Genomic DNA, 21,775 nt, shown 5'->3' with positions numbered 1-21,775 from the left:
TCACAGTCCTTGCCTCACTATCCTTGCCTCACAGTCCTTGCCTCACTATCCTTGCCTCACAATACCCCTGGGTTGGTTGTGGGGCCCAGGTAACCTGAGTTTGTCATAAGTCGACAAAAATGTATCAGGTTGTCAGACTGGTTTGTGGTTACTGTGGCTGATAGTGTGTCATCATGTCATATAGTGTGGAGATACCTTTTGCTATTTATGATTCCTTCAAATTTTACTTTTATTTTATATAAATTTTATTAATTTGGATTTCGTCTCTGAAATGAATGAAAGCATTGGGTTTCATTTCCAGACCAGGACTGGAAAATTATTTTTTGAGATATATTTATGAAACTTGGTCAACACATTCACCATATGGTGTAGATGTGCCTTTTACTATTTATGATTCCCCAAATCAATTTGTTTTGATATATATTCTATAAATCTAGACTTGAATTGAAGCAATCTTAACAATTTTACTTCAGTTCTGTTATTTACTTCTCCTTGGAACTTTGTGCAATATCAGTCTATGGCTGTTGTACAGTCTTTGTTCTAAAGATGTTAAAACTGTGTCTTGTTTTCCTATTTCAATTAAATGACACACAAGTAGACACTGTCACAAACAAGGCTATAAAAGGATTCATGTGTTAAAAATTCGCCAGGTTTTAGGGGTCAGCATGCTCAAAACTTGAGTACCTTATCTGTACCGTGTATCTTACTCTGGTAACTACCTGTAAAGGGTAAGGCTGCATACCAAGGCTCTACAATACAAACTTGAGTACCTTATCTGTACCGTGTATCTTACTCTGGTGGCTACCTGTAAAGGGTAAGGCTGCATAACAAGGCTCTACAATACAAACTTGAGTACCTTATCTGTACCGTGTATCTTACTCTGGTGACTACCTGTAAGGGGTAAGGCTGCATAACAAGGCTCTACAATACAAACTTGAGTACCTTATCTGTGCCGTGTATCTTACTCTGGTAACTACCTGTAAAGGGTAAGGCTGCATAACAAGGCTCTACAATACAAACTTGAGTACCTTATCTGTACCGTGTATCTTACTCTGGTAACTACCTGTAAAGGGTAAGGCTGCATACCAAGGCTCTACAATACAAACTTGAGTACCTTATCTGTACCGTGTATCTTACTCTGGTGGCTACCTGTAAAGGGTAAGGCTGCATAACAAGGCTCTACAATACAAACTTGAGTACCTTATCTGTGCCGTGTATCTTACTCTGGTAACTACCTGTAAAGGGTAAGGCTGCATAACAAGGCTCTACAATACAAACTTGAGTACCTTATCTGTACCGTGTATCTTACTCTGGTAACTACCTGTAAAGGGTAAGGCTGCATACCAAGGCTCTACAATACAAACTTGAGTACCTTATCTGTACCGTGTATCTTACTCTGGTGACTACCTGTAAAGGGTAAGGCTGCATAACAAGGCTCTACAATACAAACTTGAGTACCTTATCTGTACCGTGTATCTTACTCTGGTGACTACCTGTAAAGGGTAAGGCTGCATAACAAGGCTCTACAATACAAACTTGAGTACCTTATCTGTACCGTGTATCTTACTCTGGTGGCTACCTGTAAAGGGTAAGGCTGCATAACAAGGCTCTACAATACAAACTTGAGTACCTTATCTGTGCCGTGTATCTTACTCTGGTAACTACCTGTAAAGGGTAAGGCTGCATACCAAGGCTCTACAATACAAACTTGAGTACCTTATCTGTGCCGTGTATCTTACTCTGGTAACTACCTGTAAAGGGTAAGGCTGCATAACAAGGCTCTACAATACAAACTTGAGTACCTTATCTGTACCGTGTATCTTACTCTGGTAACTACCTGTAAAGGGTAAGGCTGCATACCAAGGCTCTACAATACAAACTTGAGTACCTTATCTGTGCCGTGTATCTTACTCTGGTGGCTACCTGTAAAGGGTAAGGCTGCATAACAAGGCTCTACAATACAAACTTCAGTACCTTATCTGTGCCGTGTATCTTACTCTGGTAACTACCTGTAAAGGGTAAGGCTGCATAACAAGGCTCTACAATACAAACTTGAGTACCTTATCTGTGCCGTGTATCTTACTCTGGTAACTACCTGTAAAGGGTAAGGCTGCATACCAAGGCTCTACAATACAAACTTGAGTACCTTATCTGTACCGTGTATCTTACTCTGGTGGCTACCTGTAAAGGGTAAGGCTGCATAACAAGGCTCTACAATACAAACTTGAGTACCTTATCTGTGCCGTGTATCTTACTCTGGTAACTACCTGTAAAGGGTAAGGCTGCATACCAAGGCTCTACAATACAAACTTGAGTACCTTATCTGTACCGTGTATCTTACTCTGGTAACTACCTGTAAAGGGTAAGGCTGCATAACAAGGCTCTACAATACAAACTTGAGTACCTTATCTGTACCGTGTATCTTACTCTGGTGACTACCTGTAAGGGGTAAGGCTGCATACCAAGGCTCTACAATACAAACTTGAGTACCTTATCTGTACCGTGTATCTTACTCTGGTGACTACCTGTAAAGGGTAAGGCTGCATAACAAGGCTCTACAATACAAACTTGAGTACCTTATCTGTACCGTGTATCTTACTCTGGTGACTACCTGTAAGGGGTAAGGCTGCATACCAAGGCTCTACAATACAAACTTGAGTACCTTATCTGTACCGTGTATCTTACTCTGGTGACTACCTGTAAGGGGTAAGGCTGCATACCAAGGCTCTACAATACAAACTTGAGTACCTTATCTGTACCGTGTATCTTACTCTGGTGACTACCTGTAAAGGGTAAGGCTGCATACCAAGGCTCTACAATACAAACTTGAGTACCTTATCTGTACCGTGTATCTTACTCTGGTGACTACCTGTAAGGGGTAAGGCTGCATACCAAGGCTCTACAATACAAACTTGAGTACCTTATCTGTACCGTGTATCTTACTCTGGTAACTACCTGTAAAGGGTAAGGCTGCATAACAAGGTTCTACAATACAAACTTGAGTACCTTATCTGTGCCGTGTATCTTACTCTGGTAACTACCTGTAAAGGGTAAGGCTGCATACCAAGGCTCTACAATACAAACTTGAGTACCTTATCTGTGCCGTGTATCTTACTCTGGTAACTACCTGTAAAGGGTAAGGCTGCATACCAAGGCTCTACAATACAAACTTGAGTACCTTATCTGTACCGTGTATCTTACTCTGGTAACTACCTGTAAAGGGTAAGGCTGCATAACAAGGCTCTACAATACAAACTTGAGTACCTTATCTGTACCGTGTATCTTACTCTGGTAACTACCTGTAAAGGGTAAGGCTGCATAACAAGGCTCTACAATACAAACTTGAGTACCTTATCTGTACCGTGTATCTTACTCTGGTGGCTACCTGTAAAGGGTAAGGCTGCATAACAAGGCTCTACAATACAAACTTGAGTACCTTATCTGTACCGTGTATTTTACTCTGGTGACTACCTGTAAGGGGTAAGGCTGCATACCAAGGCTCTACAATACAAACTTGAGTACCTTATCTGTACCGTGTATCTTACTCTGGTGACAACCTGTAAGGGGTAAGGCTGCATACCAAGGCTCTACAATACAAACTTGAGTACCTTATCTGTACCGTTTATCTTACTCTGGTGACTACCTGTAAGGGGTAAGGCTGCATACCAAGGCTCTACAATACAAACTTGAGTACCTTATCTGTACCGTGTATCTTACTCTGGTGACTACCTGTAAAGGGTAAGGCTGCATACCAAGGCTCTACAATACAAACTTGAGTACCTTATCTGTACCGTTTATCTTACTCTGGTGACTACCTGTAAAGGGTAAGGCTGCATAACAAGGCTCTACAATACAAACTTGAGTACCTTATCTGTGCCGTGTATCTTACTCTGGTAACTACCTGTAAAGGGTAAGGCTGCATACCAAGGCTTTACAATACAAACTTGAGTACCTTATCTGTACCGTGTATCTTACTCTGGTAACTACCTGTAAAGGGTAAGGCTGCATACCAAGGCTTTACAATACAAACTTGAGTACCTTATCTGTACCGTGTATCTTACTCTGGTGACTACCTGTAAAGGGTAAGGCTGCATAACAAGGCTCTACAATACAAACTTGAGTACCTTATCTGTGCCGTGTATCTTACTCTGGTAACTACCTGTAAAGGGTAAGGCTGCATAACAAGGCTCTACAATACAAACTTGAGTACCTTATCTGTACCGTTTATCTTACTCTGGTGACTACCTGTAAAGGGTAAGGCTGCATAACAAGGCTTTACAATACAATGCATGATATCTAAATGAGTGAATTGTGCAGTGATCAAGGATGCAAAATATTTTTAACTTTCACATACTGGAAGATGATTATGACCTTTGTTTATCATTACAGTCTTACTAAAGCAGATATTTGTACCAAGTGTTAGGGAGGTGTTATACAGTAGCTCCTGTATTCAGCCTCTTCCACAAGCAGGCAGACAAACTGATAATTCACACATTTGATTGCGCATATCATGGTCTTTAAGACTGGACAGTGAGTGGGCAATATAAACAACTTCGTCTTCTTGTTGTATTGATGAGACATGAACAATGAGACGTTTGTCTTTATGGAGATACCTACATGTCTATGTTGTCCACCAGAATACCCTTCATAATGTACTAGTAGGCTGGACACATCATTGCTCAATGCTCATTTACTCTTACTGCAAGTGTGAGGCTTTGTCCCTTTCCAGGATAATGCTCAGAATCCAATCCCTGGACTACGCAAGTCAGTGGAGAACTTGTTGGGAGTGAAGGCACACAAACACTCCATAGCCTCTGTACTCCAACCGGGGGCCAAGTTGAAGGTCAGAGTGGGTTTCCAGCCCAAGGATGACTACTCCAGAACATCCATCATACTAATAAGGTAAGTACTGTTAATGTCAGTACTATGTTGCAGTAATACTCATCCTCCATTAGTAAACTGGCGACCTTGGACAGATCTTTACTGTAAGGCTTGGTGTCAGACACATAACATGAAGCCACAGCTAAAGTGAAATCCTTTTGTAAATGATTCAAAGACCGTGTTGTAAAATATTCACAACACTACAGCTGTTATTGTTCTCCTTTCAGAACTGCCTTTTCACATTCAGATTTTTAGCAGAAAACAAATATGCTTCTCTGAACACATGTTGAATGGTATAGAGCATCCACATGATCACCTGATTAGAATACGTTGTGTTGAGTTGTCTCCTATACATGTACGTTGTGTTGTCTCCTATACATGTACGTTGTGTTGAGTTGTGTCTCCTATACATGTACGTTGTGTTGAGTTGTGTCTCCTATCCATGTACGTTGTGTTGAGTTGTGTCTCCTATACATGTACGTTGTGTTGAGTTGTGTCTCCTATACATGTACGTTGTGTTGAGTTTTGCTCCTTTACATGTACGTTGTGTCTCCTATACATTCACGTGTTGAGTTGTCTCCTATACATGTACGTTGTGTTGAGTTGTGTCTCCTATACATTCACGTGTTGAGTTGTCTCCTATACATGTACGTTGTGTTGAGTTGTGTCTTTTATACATTCACGTGTTGAGTTGTCTCCTATACATGTACGTTGTGTTGAGTTGTGTCCTACATTGTGTTACAGAAACAACCTGACCATCATTGACACAGTAGTGGTGCAGGGCCAGGGGTGTCGGGGGGAGATGAGATTCAGCAACAGGAAGCCGGGCTCGCACTCGCCCCTCATGTTCGACATGAATGAAAAACATTTGAAAAACTGTGATAGTAAGTGTGATACAAGCATAAACATAGTAGTTGGACTCAAGTCCTCAGCATGCAGAATATTTCAAACTTTTTGTTCTTCAGAAAAAAAATGGTGAACTGGTTTTTTTAATAAAAAGTTCTGTAGTTGATTTTAGAGTTCCAAGATTAAGTTGTTTTTCTGTGGCATATGAATTAATTTTCTTCTTTACCATCTGACCATGGTTCTTGCAGTTTCAGAGAAAAAGCCCAGCAAGAGTATGGTGCCACATTTTACAGTGCGGCGGACATTCACGTTGCGGAACACAGGAGAACTGCCATTCTACGTCCAGGGATTCAGCATCAATGGTTCACCCTGTGAAGGCTATGGCTTCAAAATTCTAGACTGTGAAGGATTTGAAATGCCTCCAAATACTAGCAGAAAAATAGATATTGCGTAAGTACAACATAATGCTGAAGATCCTGTGTAGCATGCAGGACAAATGTCATCCTCCATGTCGGTCCACAAGGTCGATGTTTGACCTGCGAGCACAGGGGTTTCTTTTGTGTTTGGAGTGATAGATTCCAAATGTCAATCTTTCTCTCCTTTGCAGAGAGGCATCCCTCCGGTATGCTATGTTTCAGCGTCCCAATGATTGTGATCCTTGATTGGTCAACACCATACCCATGCTCATGGGCTTTTCCAAATAGTAAACATCTAAGACCTGCATCACTTGTGGCTGCTACCAAAGTTGTATGACATGTAATTGTAATTCACTCACTCACTCACTTACTGTCAACACAAAGAGTTTCGTCACGATATGGCTGAAATATTGCCGATGTGACGTAAAGCATTCACTCACTCACTCAACATAAAGAGTTTCGTCACGATATGGCTGAAATATTGCCGATGTGACGTAAAACATTCACTCACTCACTCAACATAAAGAGTTTCGTCACGATATGGCTGAAATATTGCCGATGTGACGTAAAGCATTCACTCACTCAACATAAAGAGTTTCGTCACGATATGGCTGAAATATTGCCGATGTGACGTAAAGCATTCACTCACTCACTCACTCACTCACTCAACATAAAGAGTTTCGTCACGATATGGCTGAAATATTGCCGATGTGACGTAAAACATTCACTCACTCACTCAACATAAAGAGTTTCGTCACGATATGGCTGAAATATTGCCGATGTGACGTAAAGCATTCACTCACTCACTCAACATAAAGAGTTTCGTCACGATATGGCTGAAATATTGCCGATGTGACGTAAAGCATTCACTCACTCACTCAACGTAAAGAGTGGGAAAAAATTGTACGGTATGAAAAATGCACAAGGTTGTTATGGTGTAGTTCCCTGTACTTTGTCATGAGACATGTGTTTAATCTTAGTGTTAGCACTGTATACATAACAGACATTGTTCTCACTGCTGTAGTTTGTTATTTGCAGCTTCACCCCGGATTTTACCATGTCACGAATCCGGAGGTCCCTGACAGTTCACACAAGTTTAGGTCCCCCTGCTAACTATACGCTTCAGGCAACAGTACCCCCCCACCTCCTGTCCAAGTGTTCTGCAGCGCTGCCCCGCCCCAACTGGGAGCCAGTGCTGTACTACTCCATCGTGTGCGTCATGAACTTCCTTCTTGTCTGCATCCTTGTGGCAGCATACTTTGAAGCAGATCGGATCATTGTGGCAGACATACTCAAACGTAAGCTCCGGGTTAACACGGCGCAGTCATTTGACAAAGGGAAGGTTTTTGATTTACGCAACGTAGCTGGCTTGTCGATCTCTCCCAAGCCACCCCCACCTCACTTAACGGCGGACATGAGAGGACGGCAGATGATCGAGATCAACGGCCACTTGGAGTACAAGCAGGCACGGCGAGAACCTTTCATCGGCAGCATTCTCAGTGTTCTCAGAAATCTCATTCCACGAAAAATATCACTCTTTTCACGGCGATCTCATGTTGAGAGACAGAGTTCACGTGAGCGAGAGGCAAAGTCTGTGTCAGTAATTACCAGTGCGAAGCCACAGACCATTGATAAAGACAAACCACCAACCCCAACCCCAACCCCAGCCCCAACCCCAACCCCACCACAGGAACCTGTGGCCCCAGAGAAATCCATACCACCACACAGAATGAAAAAATCCAGATCTACATCCAGACGGAATCAGGATTCGAACTCGGCCGATGGGCACCTGCCGACTAGATCCGGAGACCGCAATAAAGATTTGACCATTCCAGAACAGAAACGTACCGATATCGACCTTAGTGACCCCCCGAGTGCGGAAATCCGTCAAGGGTCATACCGATGGGACCGGTCGTCCAGCACTGACCAAGGAGAACGTGCTGTTGATGACATCACAGAAATAAAAGAGGATGTGAGCCAGCTGAAGCTGGGTAAGATGAAGAATAAGAAGAAGAACAGGACTCGCCTAGAGCGGGACCTTCTCAAGGACAAAGTCCTGCTGCCCCAGCGGGAGAACTCCCTGACAGACGACCGGGATGAGATCTCCTCCACCACCACCGACTCCTCCGCTGGAGATGTTGAGGAGAAGGTAGGAGCACAACCCTGTTGCCCTTGTAGAAATGTTTTCTGGCCCAAAGAGTGATAACATATAAGGACAAACCCCGGTCATCTGTGCGTCAGAATACTGTTCACAGTGTACACCACAGATAGAGGTCGACTTGACACATTCACCATTAGTGATAACACATGAACACCCCCTGTAGCCTGTTGGTACAGAAACCTGGCCATCAGATAGTCAGCTTGATTGTCTGGAGTGAGTGAGTGAGTACGGTTTTGTGCCGCTTTATGTAATATTCCAGCAATGTCATTGCGGAGGACACTAGAAATGGGCTTCACACATATTACTCATGTGGGGAATTGAACCTGGATCTTCTGCTTGACAAGCAAAGGTTTAACCACTTGTAAAATATATTTATACCAGTAATTTTTTTTCTGTTCAGTGCTTTGACCAAAGTTACCATAATTATGTGTGTATCATGTACAAAGAATTTCAACAGCAGATACTACTTCAGTTTGATAGCAATGATCAAGAACGTCCCAACACAGGATATCCACATGAGAGTTTGTAGTGTCGGCTGTTTTCATGTTCATGGTATTTCTTCCTTAATTTCCAGAATTCCAGTGCTCGAGACTCCACGCCCGAGCCCCTTGTACCACTAGTGAAAAGATCCAAGACTAAACTCCGACCCATGGATCGGGCAGTTCCTGCTATCCTTGACGATGACTATAATGATGAGGAGGAGTTTGAGTTGACCTCCAAATCAAGAGGTCATCGAAAGATTCGTGTCAACCCAAAAGAGACTTTTGGGGGAAACATCCTGAGACCAAGGTAAGTGGTCTAGCCTAGAGGTGTAGCCTTGTGGTCTAGCCTTGTGGTCTACCCTTGTGGTCTATTCTTGTGATTTAGTGTGAGCCTTGTGGTCTACCCTTGTGGCCGGGCCTTGTGGTCTAGCCTTGTAGTCTAGCCTTGTGGTCTACCCTTGTGGCCGAGCCTTGTGGTGTAGCCTAGTGGTCTAGCCTTGTGGTCTAGCCTTGTGGTGTAGCCTAGTGGTCTAGCCTTGTGGTCTAGCCTTGTGGTGTTGCCGTGTGGTCATTTGTAACCTTGTAGTCTAGCCTTGTGGTCTAACCTTGTGGTCTAGCCTAGTGGTCCAGTGTAGTCTTGTGGTTTAGCCTAGTGGTCTAGCCTTGTAGTCTAGCCTTGTGGTCTAACCTTGTGGTCTAGCCTAGTGGTCCAGTGTAGTCTTGTGGTCTAGCCTTGTGGTCTAGCCTTGTGGTCTAACCTTGTGGTCTAGCCTAGTGGTCCAGTGTAGTTTTGTGGTCTAACCTTGTGGTCTAGCCAAGTGGTCTAGCAAGTGGGTAAATCATGGGGGTTGTGATGCAGAAAACCCTGGTACTAGTTTGCATGGTTGTGATTAGTGAAGCCTCTTCCTGATGTCCCTTCACTTCACTCATTCACTATGACTCAAATACTGCTGCTATTATAAAAAAATAACCTTTCAGGAGTATATTATCTTCTTCATGTTATCTTCTTCTTTGCTGAAAGATTGTTTGACTTTACCATTACAGTCCTGCAATTTTATATTTGTACAATAAAGAGACTCCATTAAACAGAACATATCAACATCTCGTCATGTAGGGAGTGTGTAGATTTGGGAGGGACCCCTGTCTAAGCAATCTCCCTCTGTCTCCCACAGCACCCTGGAGCTGCCCTACAGTCTGGAGACCCGCAAGACGAAGGACTCGACTGCATCAGCTGACTCCGCCGGCAAGAACAAGCGGCCAGCCAAGACAACACGAAGCAGCTCGAAGGGTAGGAACTGCCATCTCACTAACACTGTCAGTGTTGTCCGCTTCTTGTCTCACCTCAGTACTTGGAACAAACCGTGTGTTCAGTGACTGTAAGACTTCAGTTAACACATTGTCACCCGGACATCATGTTTCACTGGGCTTATTTATGGGGAGTAAAATGACTGGGCTGATTTTGAGAAATAAAGTGACTGGGCTTATGTATGGGAAATAGAGTGACTGGGCTTATGTTTGGGAAATTAGTGACACATATTATCTGTCAACAGTACACAGTACAATATTGTCTACTGTTTATCTGATATGGTTAGGTTAGGAGATGCACTCACTATTGTCTACTGCCTAGGAGATACACACACTTTTGTCTACTGTCTAGGTAATACACACACTTTTGTCTACTGTCTAGGAGATACGTACACTATTGTCTACTGTCTAGGAGATACACTATTGGCTACTGTCTAGATAATACACATATGATTGCCTACTTTCTTGATGATTCATACACTATTGTCTACTGTCTAGGGGATACACACACTGTTGTCTACTGTCTAGGAGTTGCACACACTACTGTCTACAGTCTAGGTGATACACACACTATTGTCTGCTATCTGGGAGTTGCACACACTACTGTCTACTGTCTAGGTGATACACTACTGTCTAGGAGATACACACACTATTGTCTACTATGTAGGAGATACACACACTACAGTCTACTGTCTAGGTGATACACACACTATTGTCTGCTATCTGGGAGTTGCACACACTACTGTCTACTGTCTAGGTGATATACACACTACTGTCTACTGTCTAGGTGATACACACACTACTGCCTAGGTGATACACACACTATTGTCTACTAACTAGGAGTTGCACACACTACTGTCTACTGTCTAAGTGATTCACACACTATTGTCTAGGTGATACACACACTACTGTCTACTGTCTAGGAGTTGCACACACTACTGTCTAGGAGATACATACACTACTTTCTACTGTCTAGGTGATACACACACTACTGTCTACTGTCTAGGTGATACACTACTGTCTAGGTGATACACACACTACTGTCTACTGTCTAGGAGTTGCACACACTACTGTCTACTGTCTAGGAGATACACACACTACTGTCTAGGTGATACACACACTACTGTCTACTGTCTAGGAGTTGCACACACTACTGTCTACTGTCTAGGAGATACACACACTACTGTCTAGGTGATACACACACTATTGTCTACTGTCTAGGAGATACACACACTATTGTCTACTGTCTAGGTGTTCCACTCTGTCCAGTCAGTCCACCAGTGCATGTCTAGATTCAGGTCATGAGTTTCTCTGTACTGAGATATGGCTGGATGATGATAGTGAGGAGATGTACCTGCTTAGGTCAACAGTATTCTGGATCTGCTCAGGACTGGCACAATGTCTTCCAAACATTTGTTTTTACTTTCAAAATGAATTATTGCATTTATTCTCTTCATTAAAGCAGACATAATCCCATTGAAAAGGCCAGTTTTCAAAATTAAGCATGATTCCTGGGTTGCTTGTCTGAACACTGTCAACCCTTTCTATTTGGTTTGCTTTGCCACCTCTTTTGTGAAATGGCTCTAATATTGTTCATGTGGCCCTTTGAACCCTGACCAGTTCATAGAATAGCCTTGACCTTGTTTCTGTAGTGGCTAACTGATGAATCGCGTTGACAGCGTGTGTTGTTACTGTCACTTGCTCCGTGTTGTGCATGCTTTATACCGATCTAGTTTTGTGTACTGCTCTGCATGTTGATTGGTTGCTATGTTGTTACCTAGGTGACACTTTGTTGCACACAACGGCCAGCGACAGCAGTGACCCTGACAAAGATTTCCCTGCGCCTCCGTCGTGGGACTTCCCCAGTGCCACACTCACGCCTGGTTAGATAACTACACTTTGTAGACCTGTTACAACTACATTCAGATATATACTCCAGAGAACAATTTTTGAAATCCCTTCCTGTGGCCGGTTTATAGCACATGTTGAATGAAAACGTTTAAGATATGGAGCTAAATTAGTCTTTCAATTTTGAATGTACTTTAAAAGTAATGTATTATTTTAAAATCTTAAAAATGTTATTTTGAATTTCTTCCTCTCAAAAAAGACCTTCTAAAGCCCACCATTTTACAATCCCTCTTCCCCAAACCCACACAACAGCCTGATACCCACAGAACCCCAATACCCACCACACAACACCACTACAACACTCACATCATACCTGCACCACCATTCCCACACCCAGTTACCTACCACACCCACACCCACACCCACACCCACGCCCACACCCATACCACACCCCGTTACCCACCATGCCCACGCCCACACAACACCACTACAACACTCACATCATACCTGCACCACCATCCCCACACCCAGTGACCTATCACACCCACACCCACACCCATACCACATCCCGTTACCCACCATGCCCACGCCCACACAACACCACTACAACACTCACATCATACCTGCACCACCATTCCCACACCCACACCCACACCCACGCCCACACCCATACCACATCCCGTTACCCACCATGCCCACGCCCACACAACACCACTACAACACTCACATCATACCTGCACCACCATTCCCACACCCAGTGACCTATCACACCCACACCCACACCCACGCCCACACCCATACCACATCCCGTTACCCACCATGCCCACGCCCACACAACACCACTACAACACTCACATCATACCTGCACCACCATCCCCACACCCAGTTACCTACAACACCCACGCCCACACCCATACCACACCCCGTTACCCACCATGCCCACGCCCACACAACACTACTACAACACTCACATCATACCTGCACCACCACGCCCACACCCACACAACACCCCATAACCTACCACGCCCACACCCATACCACACCCCGTTACCCACCATGCCCACTCAACACCACTACGCCTACTCATATATCTGTACCTCGATACCCACCACCCACGCTCATGTCCACAAAACACTACAACACTCACACCATACCTGCACCACATCCCCACCACACCCACACAACACCCCAATACCCCCCACACCAACACAACACCCTGATACCCCCCACATCCACACAACACCCCAATACCCCCCACACCAACACAACACCCCGATACCCCCCCACACCAACACAACACCCCGATACCCCCCACATCCACACAACACCCCGATACCCCCCACATCCACCAACACAACACCCTGATACCCCCCACATCCACACAACACCCCAATACCCCCACGCCAACACAACACCCCGATACCCCCCACGCCAACACAACACCCCGATACCCCCACACCAACACAACACCCCAATACCCCCCACATCCACACAACACCCCAATACCCCCCACACGAACACAACACCCCGATACCCCCCACATCCACACAACACCCCAATACCCCCCACACGAACACAACACCCCGATACCCCCCACATCCACACAGCACCCCAATACTCCCCACACGTACACAACACGCTGATACCCCCCACATCCACACAACACCCCGATACCCCCCGCATCCACACAGCACCCCGATACCCCCCACACCAACACAACACCCCGATACCCCCCACGCCAACACAACACCCCGATACCCCCCACATCCACACAACACCCCGATACCCCCCGCATCCACACAGCACCCCGATACCCCCCACGCCAACACAACACCCCGATACCCCCCACACCAACACAACACCCTGATACCCCCCACATCCACACAACACCCCAATACCCCCCACATCCACACAACACCCCAATACCCCCACGCCAACACAACACCCCGATACCCCCCATGCCAACACAACACCCCGATACCCCCACACCAACACAACACCCCAATACCTCCACATCCACACAATACCCCGATACCCCCCACATCCACACAACACCCCAATACCCCCCACACGAACACAACACCCCGATACCCCCCACATCCACACAGCACCCCAATACTCCCCACACCAACACAACACCCCGATACCCCCCACGCCAACACAACACCCCTATACCCCCCACACCAACACAGCACCCCAATACCCCCCACGCCAACACAACACCCCGATACCCCCACGCCAACACAACACCCCAATACCCCCCACACCAACACAACACCCTGATACCCCCCACATCCACACAACACCCCAATACCCCCCACATCCACACAACACCCCAATACCCCACACACGAACACAACACCCCGATACCCCCCACATCCACACAGCACCCCAATACTCCCCACACGTACACAACACGCTGATACCCCCCGCATCCACACAGCACCCCGATACCCCCCGCACGCACGCACACACACATGCACGCACACACACACACACACGTACACACACACACACTCACGCACAGAGAGAGGACCCTCCCACAACACCTCACCACACCTCGACCCACAAAATACTTCATCCCCACCAACTGTTGATTGTCAAGCTGTGATGTCAGGGAGTGACAGATTCTATGAACATTGACATTTTTAATCATTAGCTGTACTAACACATTGAGTTGAATAACTTTATCCTCACCCCTTTCTGTTTTGGCTGACAGCCTCTACCAATCCTGTTGTGTCATTGTTCCATGGCGCCCCAAGCACAGTACTCTGTCCCTCTCTGTGTCACTCACACATTTGTATATGTTGTAATTCTGCAGATTCTTTTCCGAATCACCTGTATCTTATTATTGGCATTAAGTTTAAACCCTTTATTACTGTTTTCCCTTAACCACCACCATTATGAACGTTATCATTTATGATTACACAGTGGTACCAGTAACCATGGTAACACATTTCTTGATAATCTGTAGGTGACCTCACAGAGCTGTCCATACAGACCGAGAACTTTGCCCAGAAGCACATCAAGAGTCTGGGTAGTAATGGTAGCGCCAGTAACGGTGGTACCAGCAGCCAACTAAACGGCTTCTCCCCCGAGGCACTCACCAGCTCCAGTCGCTCAAGCAGCTACAGCAGCATCGTCAGCAACAGCAGTAGTGACTCCAACACCAACAAGGCCAAGGGCAAACAATCCACTGCTGGTGACAAGCGAGCTACAGGGTTCTCACCGTTTGGTGAGAATGGCCTCCCAGGTGTGTATCTGTCTTGTGCGTCATTATCCAGGTGAATTCACTGCCAGACTACCATTGATTGTCACTCTACAATTTTGATGTATTTTCTAATTTGTGTGAGGAGTTGATCAATAGTGGCGTTTAATAGGAGTATTATTGTAATAATATGATATTGATGGAAACATGCCTTCCAAAGGCCTGTGTGTGTCAGATGAAGTGGGCCAATTCCTTCTGGTCATGTAAGCCATAGTGACTGTCAGCCCTGACTTGACTGACTGGATTTGGACTGTTTCAGGACCTATTGCTTCAGGACCTATTGGGATCAAGAACGGAGCTTCCAAGTCTCCGACCAACAAGACCAGGAACCCCTGGAGCGGTGGTCCCCCATCCCCGGACACCATGTAAGCCCTAAATATCTCCATCTCTTCACATCTCGTCATAGTATTTCTTGCTGAGTTATGCTGTAACTGTGTATAGTTGCAAAGCGAGGCTCATTCTCAGTCTGTCGCTGTCACTCACTCTGTGGTTGTTGTTCTGCAATACTGCTTTCATTCAAAGCAGAAACATCTTCTGCATTATCAGATGATAGTTTTTAGGCTGTGCTGACAATGAAAAGAACTTTAAAATTGAATTTTTTTTCTCTGAACAATTTTCCGTGTCTGCTCTCAGATTTTGCTGTTCGGCCATGTTTTATTAGTTACGGTAAAGAACACTTGAACACCATCCATAGACTTCTTTATTTTCACAAAATAAAGACCCGCACCTGGAAACAACAAACAATACAAATATATCTATTGCCAATCTCTTTTCATGTAAAAAATTACTATGTAATATGTCAAACCGATGAAATCTTAAAAGTTATTGACAAGTGGGAAGAGGAACTTTTAATGGATATGAACTGGCCTAGCTTATTTATCACAGCACACAAAACTACTCCAGACCCTAAACTTAGATGGTTTCAGATTAGATTGCTCCACAGAATTCTACCTGTTAATACTTATTTACTCAAGATGCATATTATTGACAACTGTCTATGTACTTTCTGTAATGCTGAGCCAGAATCTATCCAACATCTGTTTTGGGACTGTAGGGTAAGCAAAAACATCTGGAAAACTTTTTCACAATGGATTGAATCCAAGTGTCCACATACTGGCAAGATAAATCTTACTTCAGACCTAATTCTTTATGGCTTTTCAAAACATTTCCATACCGATGTTATTTTTGATCTGATACTCTTATTGGCCAAATTTCACGTTTATAGATGCAAAATGAAAAATAACCAACCAACCATTACAGATTTCCAAAATGAGGTTAAATATTATTACCAAATAGAAAAATATAGACACTTTGATAAAGCCAAACAGACTGAATTCTATACGAAATGGGCTCCTTATGAAAACCTTTTGAAAACATAAACATTTGCTATTCCAAAACTTTACTAAACATATATCCTGCTTTCTGTCTTCATAAATGCTAAAGCTTCTAGTGAGTGTGAATGTGTGTATGGATGTGTGTAAATGATACGTACTTTCTTAAAAAAACCTGGTCATGTATTTTGACTCTTAGCAAAACATGATGTACTTCTGCCAGGAACAATAAAAAAAAAATTAACAATTTTAAAAATATTTTCACAAATGTGTATGCTTGATTCTAATTGGACCATTTGAGACTTTTAGCCAATGAATGGCGCAGGCAGCAAAATGAAACATTTTGCATTCAATAATTGAAACATCTGTGATGTAAAATATGTTTTGACACAGTCAGTGGCCCCCATTATTATATAAAATATACCTAGCTACATGAATCATATAAAATAAACCTAGCAACATGAATCATATAAAATATACCTAGCTACATGAATCATATAAAATAAACCTAGCTACATGAATCATATAAAATAAACCTAGCAACATGAATCATATAAAATATACCTAGCTACATGAATCATATAAAATAAACCTCACTACATGAATCGCCCAATGTCCCACTGAGTGGAAATATTATGCGCCAATCAAAACATTATTGTTATACCAAGGTTCCGTCCGTCCGAAAACTTTGTCCGCACGATTTCTCTTAAACTATTCAGTGGATTCATCTCAAACTTAGTACATATAATCTGTGTCATATGGAGGGATGCAGTCAAAAGAAAAAAATTGTTTTTATTAATTTTCCATTTTTTTATGAAAAAAAGATTTTCAAACCCTAACCCCGTCCATTATTTAATTACAAACTACTGACACGCTAGGCGGGTCGGGGGTATTAGTGAGCCACGTGGTTTTAAACAAATAGGTGGTGACAGAGAGAGCAAAATGTCATGAACAGTGTGTATTTATATTGTGAATATGATATATTTCTGTCGATGTAATATGAATCGGTCATTTCTTGTTTGATGTGTGGAAAATTTGGTATGGAGTCGGAAATGTTTGATTTGAATATATTTTGCTTTGTTACACTTATAACATGGTTTAATGCATCATTTCACTTTTGTTGATATCCTAATAAAACTGTCAATTTTGAAAATTCTAGTTCTATTCCAGTTTTGTCTTTGATCCATTTTGTAAGATTGTTCCAGATATGTTTTACAATTTTGCACTCAAAGAACATGTTCACTAAGGTTTGTTTTTCTTGTTTACAAAAATTGCAAAGAAATGATTCTTTATATCCCATTTTGTACAGTAACTTGTTTGTTGGTATAATTCTATGAATAATACTGTATTGGAACCTTTTTTGTTTTGAGGACAAATTACATCTGTGGGGGCTACGATTAATCTTTTTCCGTCATGTTAAGGCCAAGATCTAGTTCCTATCTCTGAATGTATTTTTGGGGATATCATATTGTTGGATACTTTATTTAATATATCATAAAATACCCTACATCCCCCCCCTCTCCACTAAGTTTTCAAGGTAACATGGTACTAAGGGCAGATGTAACTTAGATGTTAGGGCTATACTCTTACAATTTAGATATTGTTTTAGTGCTTGGATAAGACTAGAATATTCCAGAAAATGTGTTTTACAGTTGTATACATGTTTTAGGTCTAAAAGATATAGAAAATTTCCCTTCTCGTCTGTCAACTCATTTACAAGATTAATGCCTTTTCCCGAGTAATGTTTATAGTATACCGGAGTGTTCCCGATTCTTATATTCGTATTTTGCCATAAAGGTTGTGATAATATATCTTTTTAATCTTTGAAAGAGTTTCCTTTTTTTCTATTAAGTGTCCCCATGCATACAGAACATCTTTCCAGAAAGCATTGGTCCTATCATTGATAACCTTTTCCAAAATATAGAATTGGCATTTTTGCAGAAAATCAATTTGAGTTGGAGTTATAGTATTAATCAAAAGAGTGGTAAGTTTAGAGAGTGCATGTGAACTGAACAAACATTTAATCCAAGATATCTTTTGAGCATTGATTGTATTTCTAATATCAGGCACTCTTAAACCTCCCTCTTCATAAGGTTTCATCATGGTATTTCTACTGATTTTGTCTGGTTTATTTTACCATATAAAACGAAAAACACAGTGTTTCTAGTTCTTTTATAAACCTTTCACTTGGATTAGGTAGGGTTTAGAAAAGGTGGGTTAGTTTAGGTAAAATGAGACTTTTTGTACAGTAATTCTACCTTATGGGGGCATAATTGTGAGGCCACAGCCTCGGCAGAAGAGTGACGTAGCAATAATGCAAAAATGTCCTCAGTTTCCAGACCTTGTAAAGTATGGATGTACTAGTATGATCACCATTGTTATGTCTTATGTTTTGTTCCCCTTGATGTGTGATGTGCGATGGTAACTGATCCTCTCCTGTAGGTGTGTGATGTGTGATGGTAACTGATCCTCTCCTGTAGGTGTGTGATGTGTGATGGTAACTGATCCTCTCCTGTAGGTGTGTGATGTGTGATGGTAACTGATCCTCTCCTGTAGGTGTGTGATGTGTTATGGTAACTGATCCTCTCCTGTAGATGTGTGATGTGTTATGGTAACTGATCCTCTCCTGTAGGTGTGTGATGTGTGATGGTAACTGATCCTCTCCTGTAGGTGTGTGATGTGTTATGGTAACTGATCCTCTCCTGTAGATGTGTGATGTGTTATGGTAACTGATCCTCTCCTGTAGGTGTGTGATGTGTTATGGTAACTGATCCTCTCCTGTAGGTGTGTGATGTGTGATGGTAACTGATCCTCTCCTGTAGGTGTGTGATGGTAACCGATCCTCTCCTGTAGGTGTGTGATGTGTTATGGTAACTGATCCTCTCCTGTAGGTGTGTGATGGTAACTGATCCTCTCCTGTAGGTGTGTGATGTGTGATGGTAACTGATCCTCTCCTGTAGGTGTGTGATGGTAACCGATCCTCTCCTGTAGGTGTGTGATGTGTTATGGTAACTGATCCTCTCCTGTAGGTGTGTGATGGTAACTGATCCTCTCCTGTAGATGTGTGATGGTAACTGATCCTCTCCTGTAGGTGTGTGATGTGTTATGGTAACTGATCCTCTCCTGTAGATGTGTGATGGTAACTGATCCTCTCCTGTAGGAGTGTGATGTGTTATGGTAACTGATCCTCTCCTGTAGGCGTGTGATGGTAACTGATCCTCTCCTGTAGGTGTGTGATGGTAACTGATCCTCTCCTGTAGGTGTGTGATGTGTTATGGTAACTGATCCTCTCCTGTAGGCGTGTGATGGTAACTGATCCTCTCCTGTAGGTGTGTGATGGTAACTGATCCTCTCCTGTAGATGTGTGATGGTAACTGATCCTCTCCTGTAGGAGTGTGATGTGTTATGGTAACTGATCCTCTCCTGTAGGCGTGTGATGGTAACTGATCCTCTCCTGTAGGTGTGTGATGGTAACTGATCCTCTCCTGTAGGTGTGTGATGGTAACTGATCCTCTCCTGTAGGTGTGTGATGTGCGATGGTAACTGATCCTCTCCTGTAGGTGTGTGATGTGCGATGGTAACTGATCCTCTCCTGTAGGTGTGTGATGTGTGATGGTAACTGATCCTCTCCTGTAGGCGTGTGATGTGCGATGGTAACTGATCCTCTCCTGTAGGTGTGTGATGTGTGATGGTAACTGATCCTCTCCTGTAGGTGTGTGATGGTAACCGATCCTCTCCTGTAGGAATGTGATGTGTTATGATAACTGATCCTCGCCTGTAGGTGTGTGATGGTAACCGATCCTCTCCTGTAGGTGTGTGATGTGTTATGGTAACTGATCCTCTCCTGTAGGTGTGTGATGATAACTGATCCTCTCCTGTAGGTGTGTGATGTGTTATGATAACTGATCCTCGCCTGTAGGAATGTGATGTGTTATGATAACTGATCCTCGCCTGTAGGTGTGTGATGGTAACCGATCCTCTCCTGTAGGTTTGTGATGTGTTATGGTAACTGATCCTCTCCTGTAGGTGTGTGATGGTAACCGATCCTCTCCTGTAGGAGTGTGATGTGTTATGATAACTGATCCTCGCCTGTAGGTGTGTGATGGTAACCGATCCTCTCCTGTAGATGTGTGATGTGTGATGGTAACCGATCCTCTCCTGTAGGAGTGTGATGTGTGATGATAACTGATCCTCTCCTGTAGATGTGTTATGGTATCTGATCCTCTCCTGTAGGCGTGTGATGTGTGATGGTAACTGATCCCCTCCTGTAGATGGGTGATGTGTGATGGTAACTGATCCTCTCCTGTAGATGTGTGATGTGTGATGGTAACTGATCCCCTCCTGTAGATGGGTGATGTGTGATGGTAACCGATCCTCTCCTGTAGGAGTGTGATGTGGTATGATAACTGATCCTCTCCTGTAGAAGTGTGATGTGTGATGGTAACTGATCCTCTCCTGTAGATGTGTGATGTGTGATGGTAACTGATCCCCTCCTGTAGATGGGTGATGTGTGATGGTAACTGATCCTCTCCTGTAGATGTGTGATGTGTGATGGTAACTGATCCCCTCCTGTAGATGGGTGATGTGTGATGGTAACCGATCCTCTCCTGTAGGAATGTGATGTGGTATGATAACTGATCCTCTCCTGTAGAAGTGTGATGTGTGATGGTAACTGATCCTCTCCTGTAGAAGTGTGATGTGTGATGGTAACTGATCCTCTCCTGTAGAAGTGTGATGTGTGATGGTAACCGATCCTCTCCTGTAGAAGTGTGATGTGTGATGGTAACTGATCCTCTCCTGTAGAAGTGTGATGTGTGATGGTAACCGATCCTCTCCTGTAGAAGTGTGATGTGTGATGGTAACTGATCCTCTCCTGTAGAAGTGTGATGTGTGATGGTATCTGATCCTCTCCTGTAGATGTGTGATGTGTGATGGTATCTGATCCTCTCCTGTAGATGTGTGATGTGTGATGGTAACTGATCCCCTCCTGTAGATGGGTGATGTGTGATGGTAACTGATCCTCTCCCCTTGATGTGTGATGTTGACTGGGGTCCTCTCCTCTAGATGTGTTGTCATGTCGTCCCCTCGTGTTACAGTGGCAGTTTTGGCCTGACCACCATTGAGGAGAACTCCTCAGCACCCTTCACATCCCAGTCGGCCAGCATCGACTCCTTTGGCCAGCAAGAGTACGGCTTCACAGGGAATGGTAAGACTTGAGAATGCAATGTGGGAGGCTG

At 43.6% G+C, this 21,775-nt stretch overlaps 1 protein-coding gene across 2 annotated transcripts in view; it reads left to right on the top strand.

The window, feature by feature from the left end:
• Positions 1 to 21,775, top strand: part of LOC139450556 (transmembrane protein 131-like) — a 97,467-nt gene that overhangs the window by 62,635 nt on the left and 13,057 nt on the right. Inside the window, exons 25-34 of one of the 2 annotated variants that reach the window (XM_071232309.1) lie at positions 4,730 to 4,902; positions 5,626 to 5,765; positions 5,976 to 6,177; positions 7,182 to 8,292; positions 8,879 to 9,093; positions 9,959 to 10,074; positions 11,873 to 11,974; positions 14,914 to 15,192; positions 15,467 to 15,572; positions 21,635 to 21,744. In XM_071232309.1, the coding sequence (XP_071088410.1) occupies positions 4,730 to 4,902; positions 5,626 to 5,765; positions 5,976 to 6,177; positions 7,182 to 8,292; positions 8,879 to 9,093; positions 9,959 to 10,074; positions 11,873 to 11,974; positions 14,914 to 15,192; positions 15,467 to 15,572; positions 21,635 to 21,744 (2,554 nt within the window). The remainder of the gene's footprint in view (positions 1 to 4,729; positions 4,903 to 5,625; positions 5,766 to 5,975; positions 6,178 to 7,181; positions 8,293 to 8,878; positions 9,094 to 9,958; positions 10,075 to 11,872; positions 11,975 to 14,913; positions 15,193 to 15,466; positions 15,573 to 21,634; positions 21,745 to 21,775) is intronic. The other variant, XM_071232310.1, reaches the window with a different exon arrangement.

This window comes from Haliotis cracherodii, unplaced genomic scaffold, assembly GCF_022045235.1.
Source record: "Haliotis cracherodii isolate W230 unplaced genomic scaffold, xgHalCrac1.p SCAF_8, whole genome shotgun sequence".
Taxonomy (NCBI): domain Eukaryota; kingdom Metazoa; phylum Mollusca; class Gastropoda; order Lepetellida; family Haliotidae; genus Haliotis; species Haliotis cracherodii.
The sequence above is the reverse complement of the archived record's forward strand: the minus strand, read 5'-3'. Positions and strand labels throughout refer to the sequence as shown.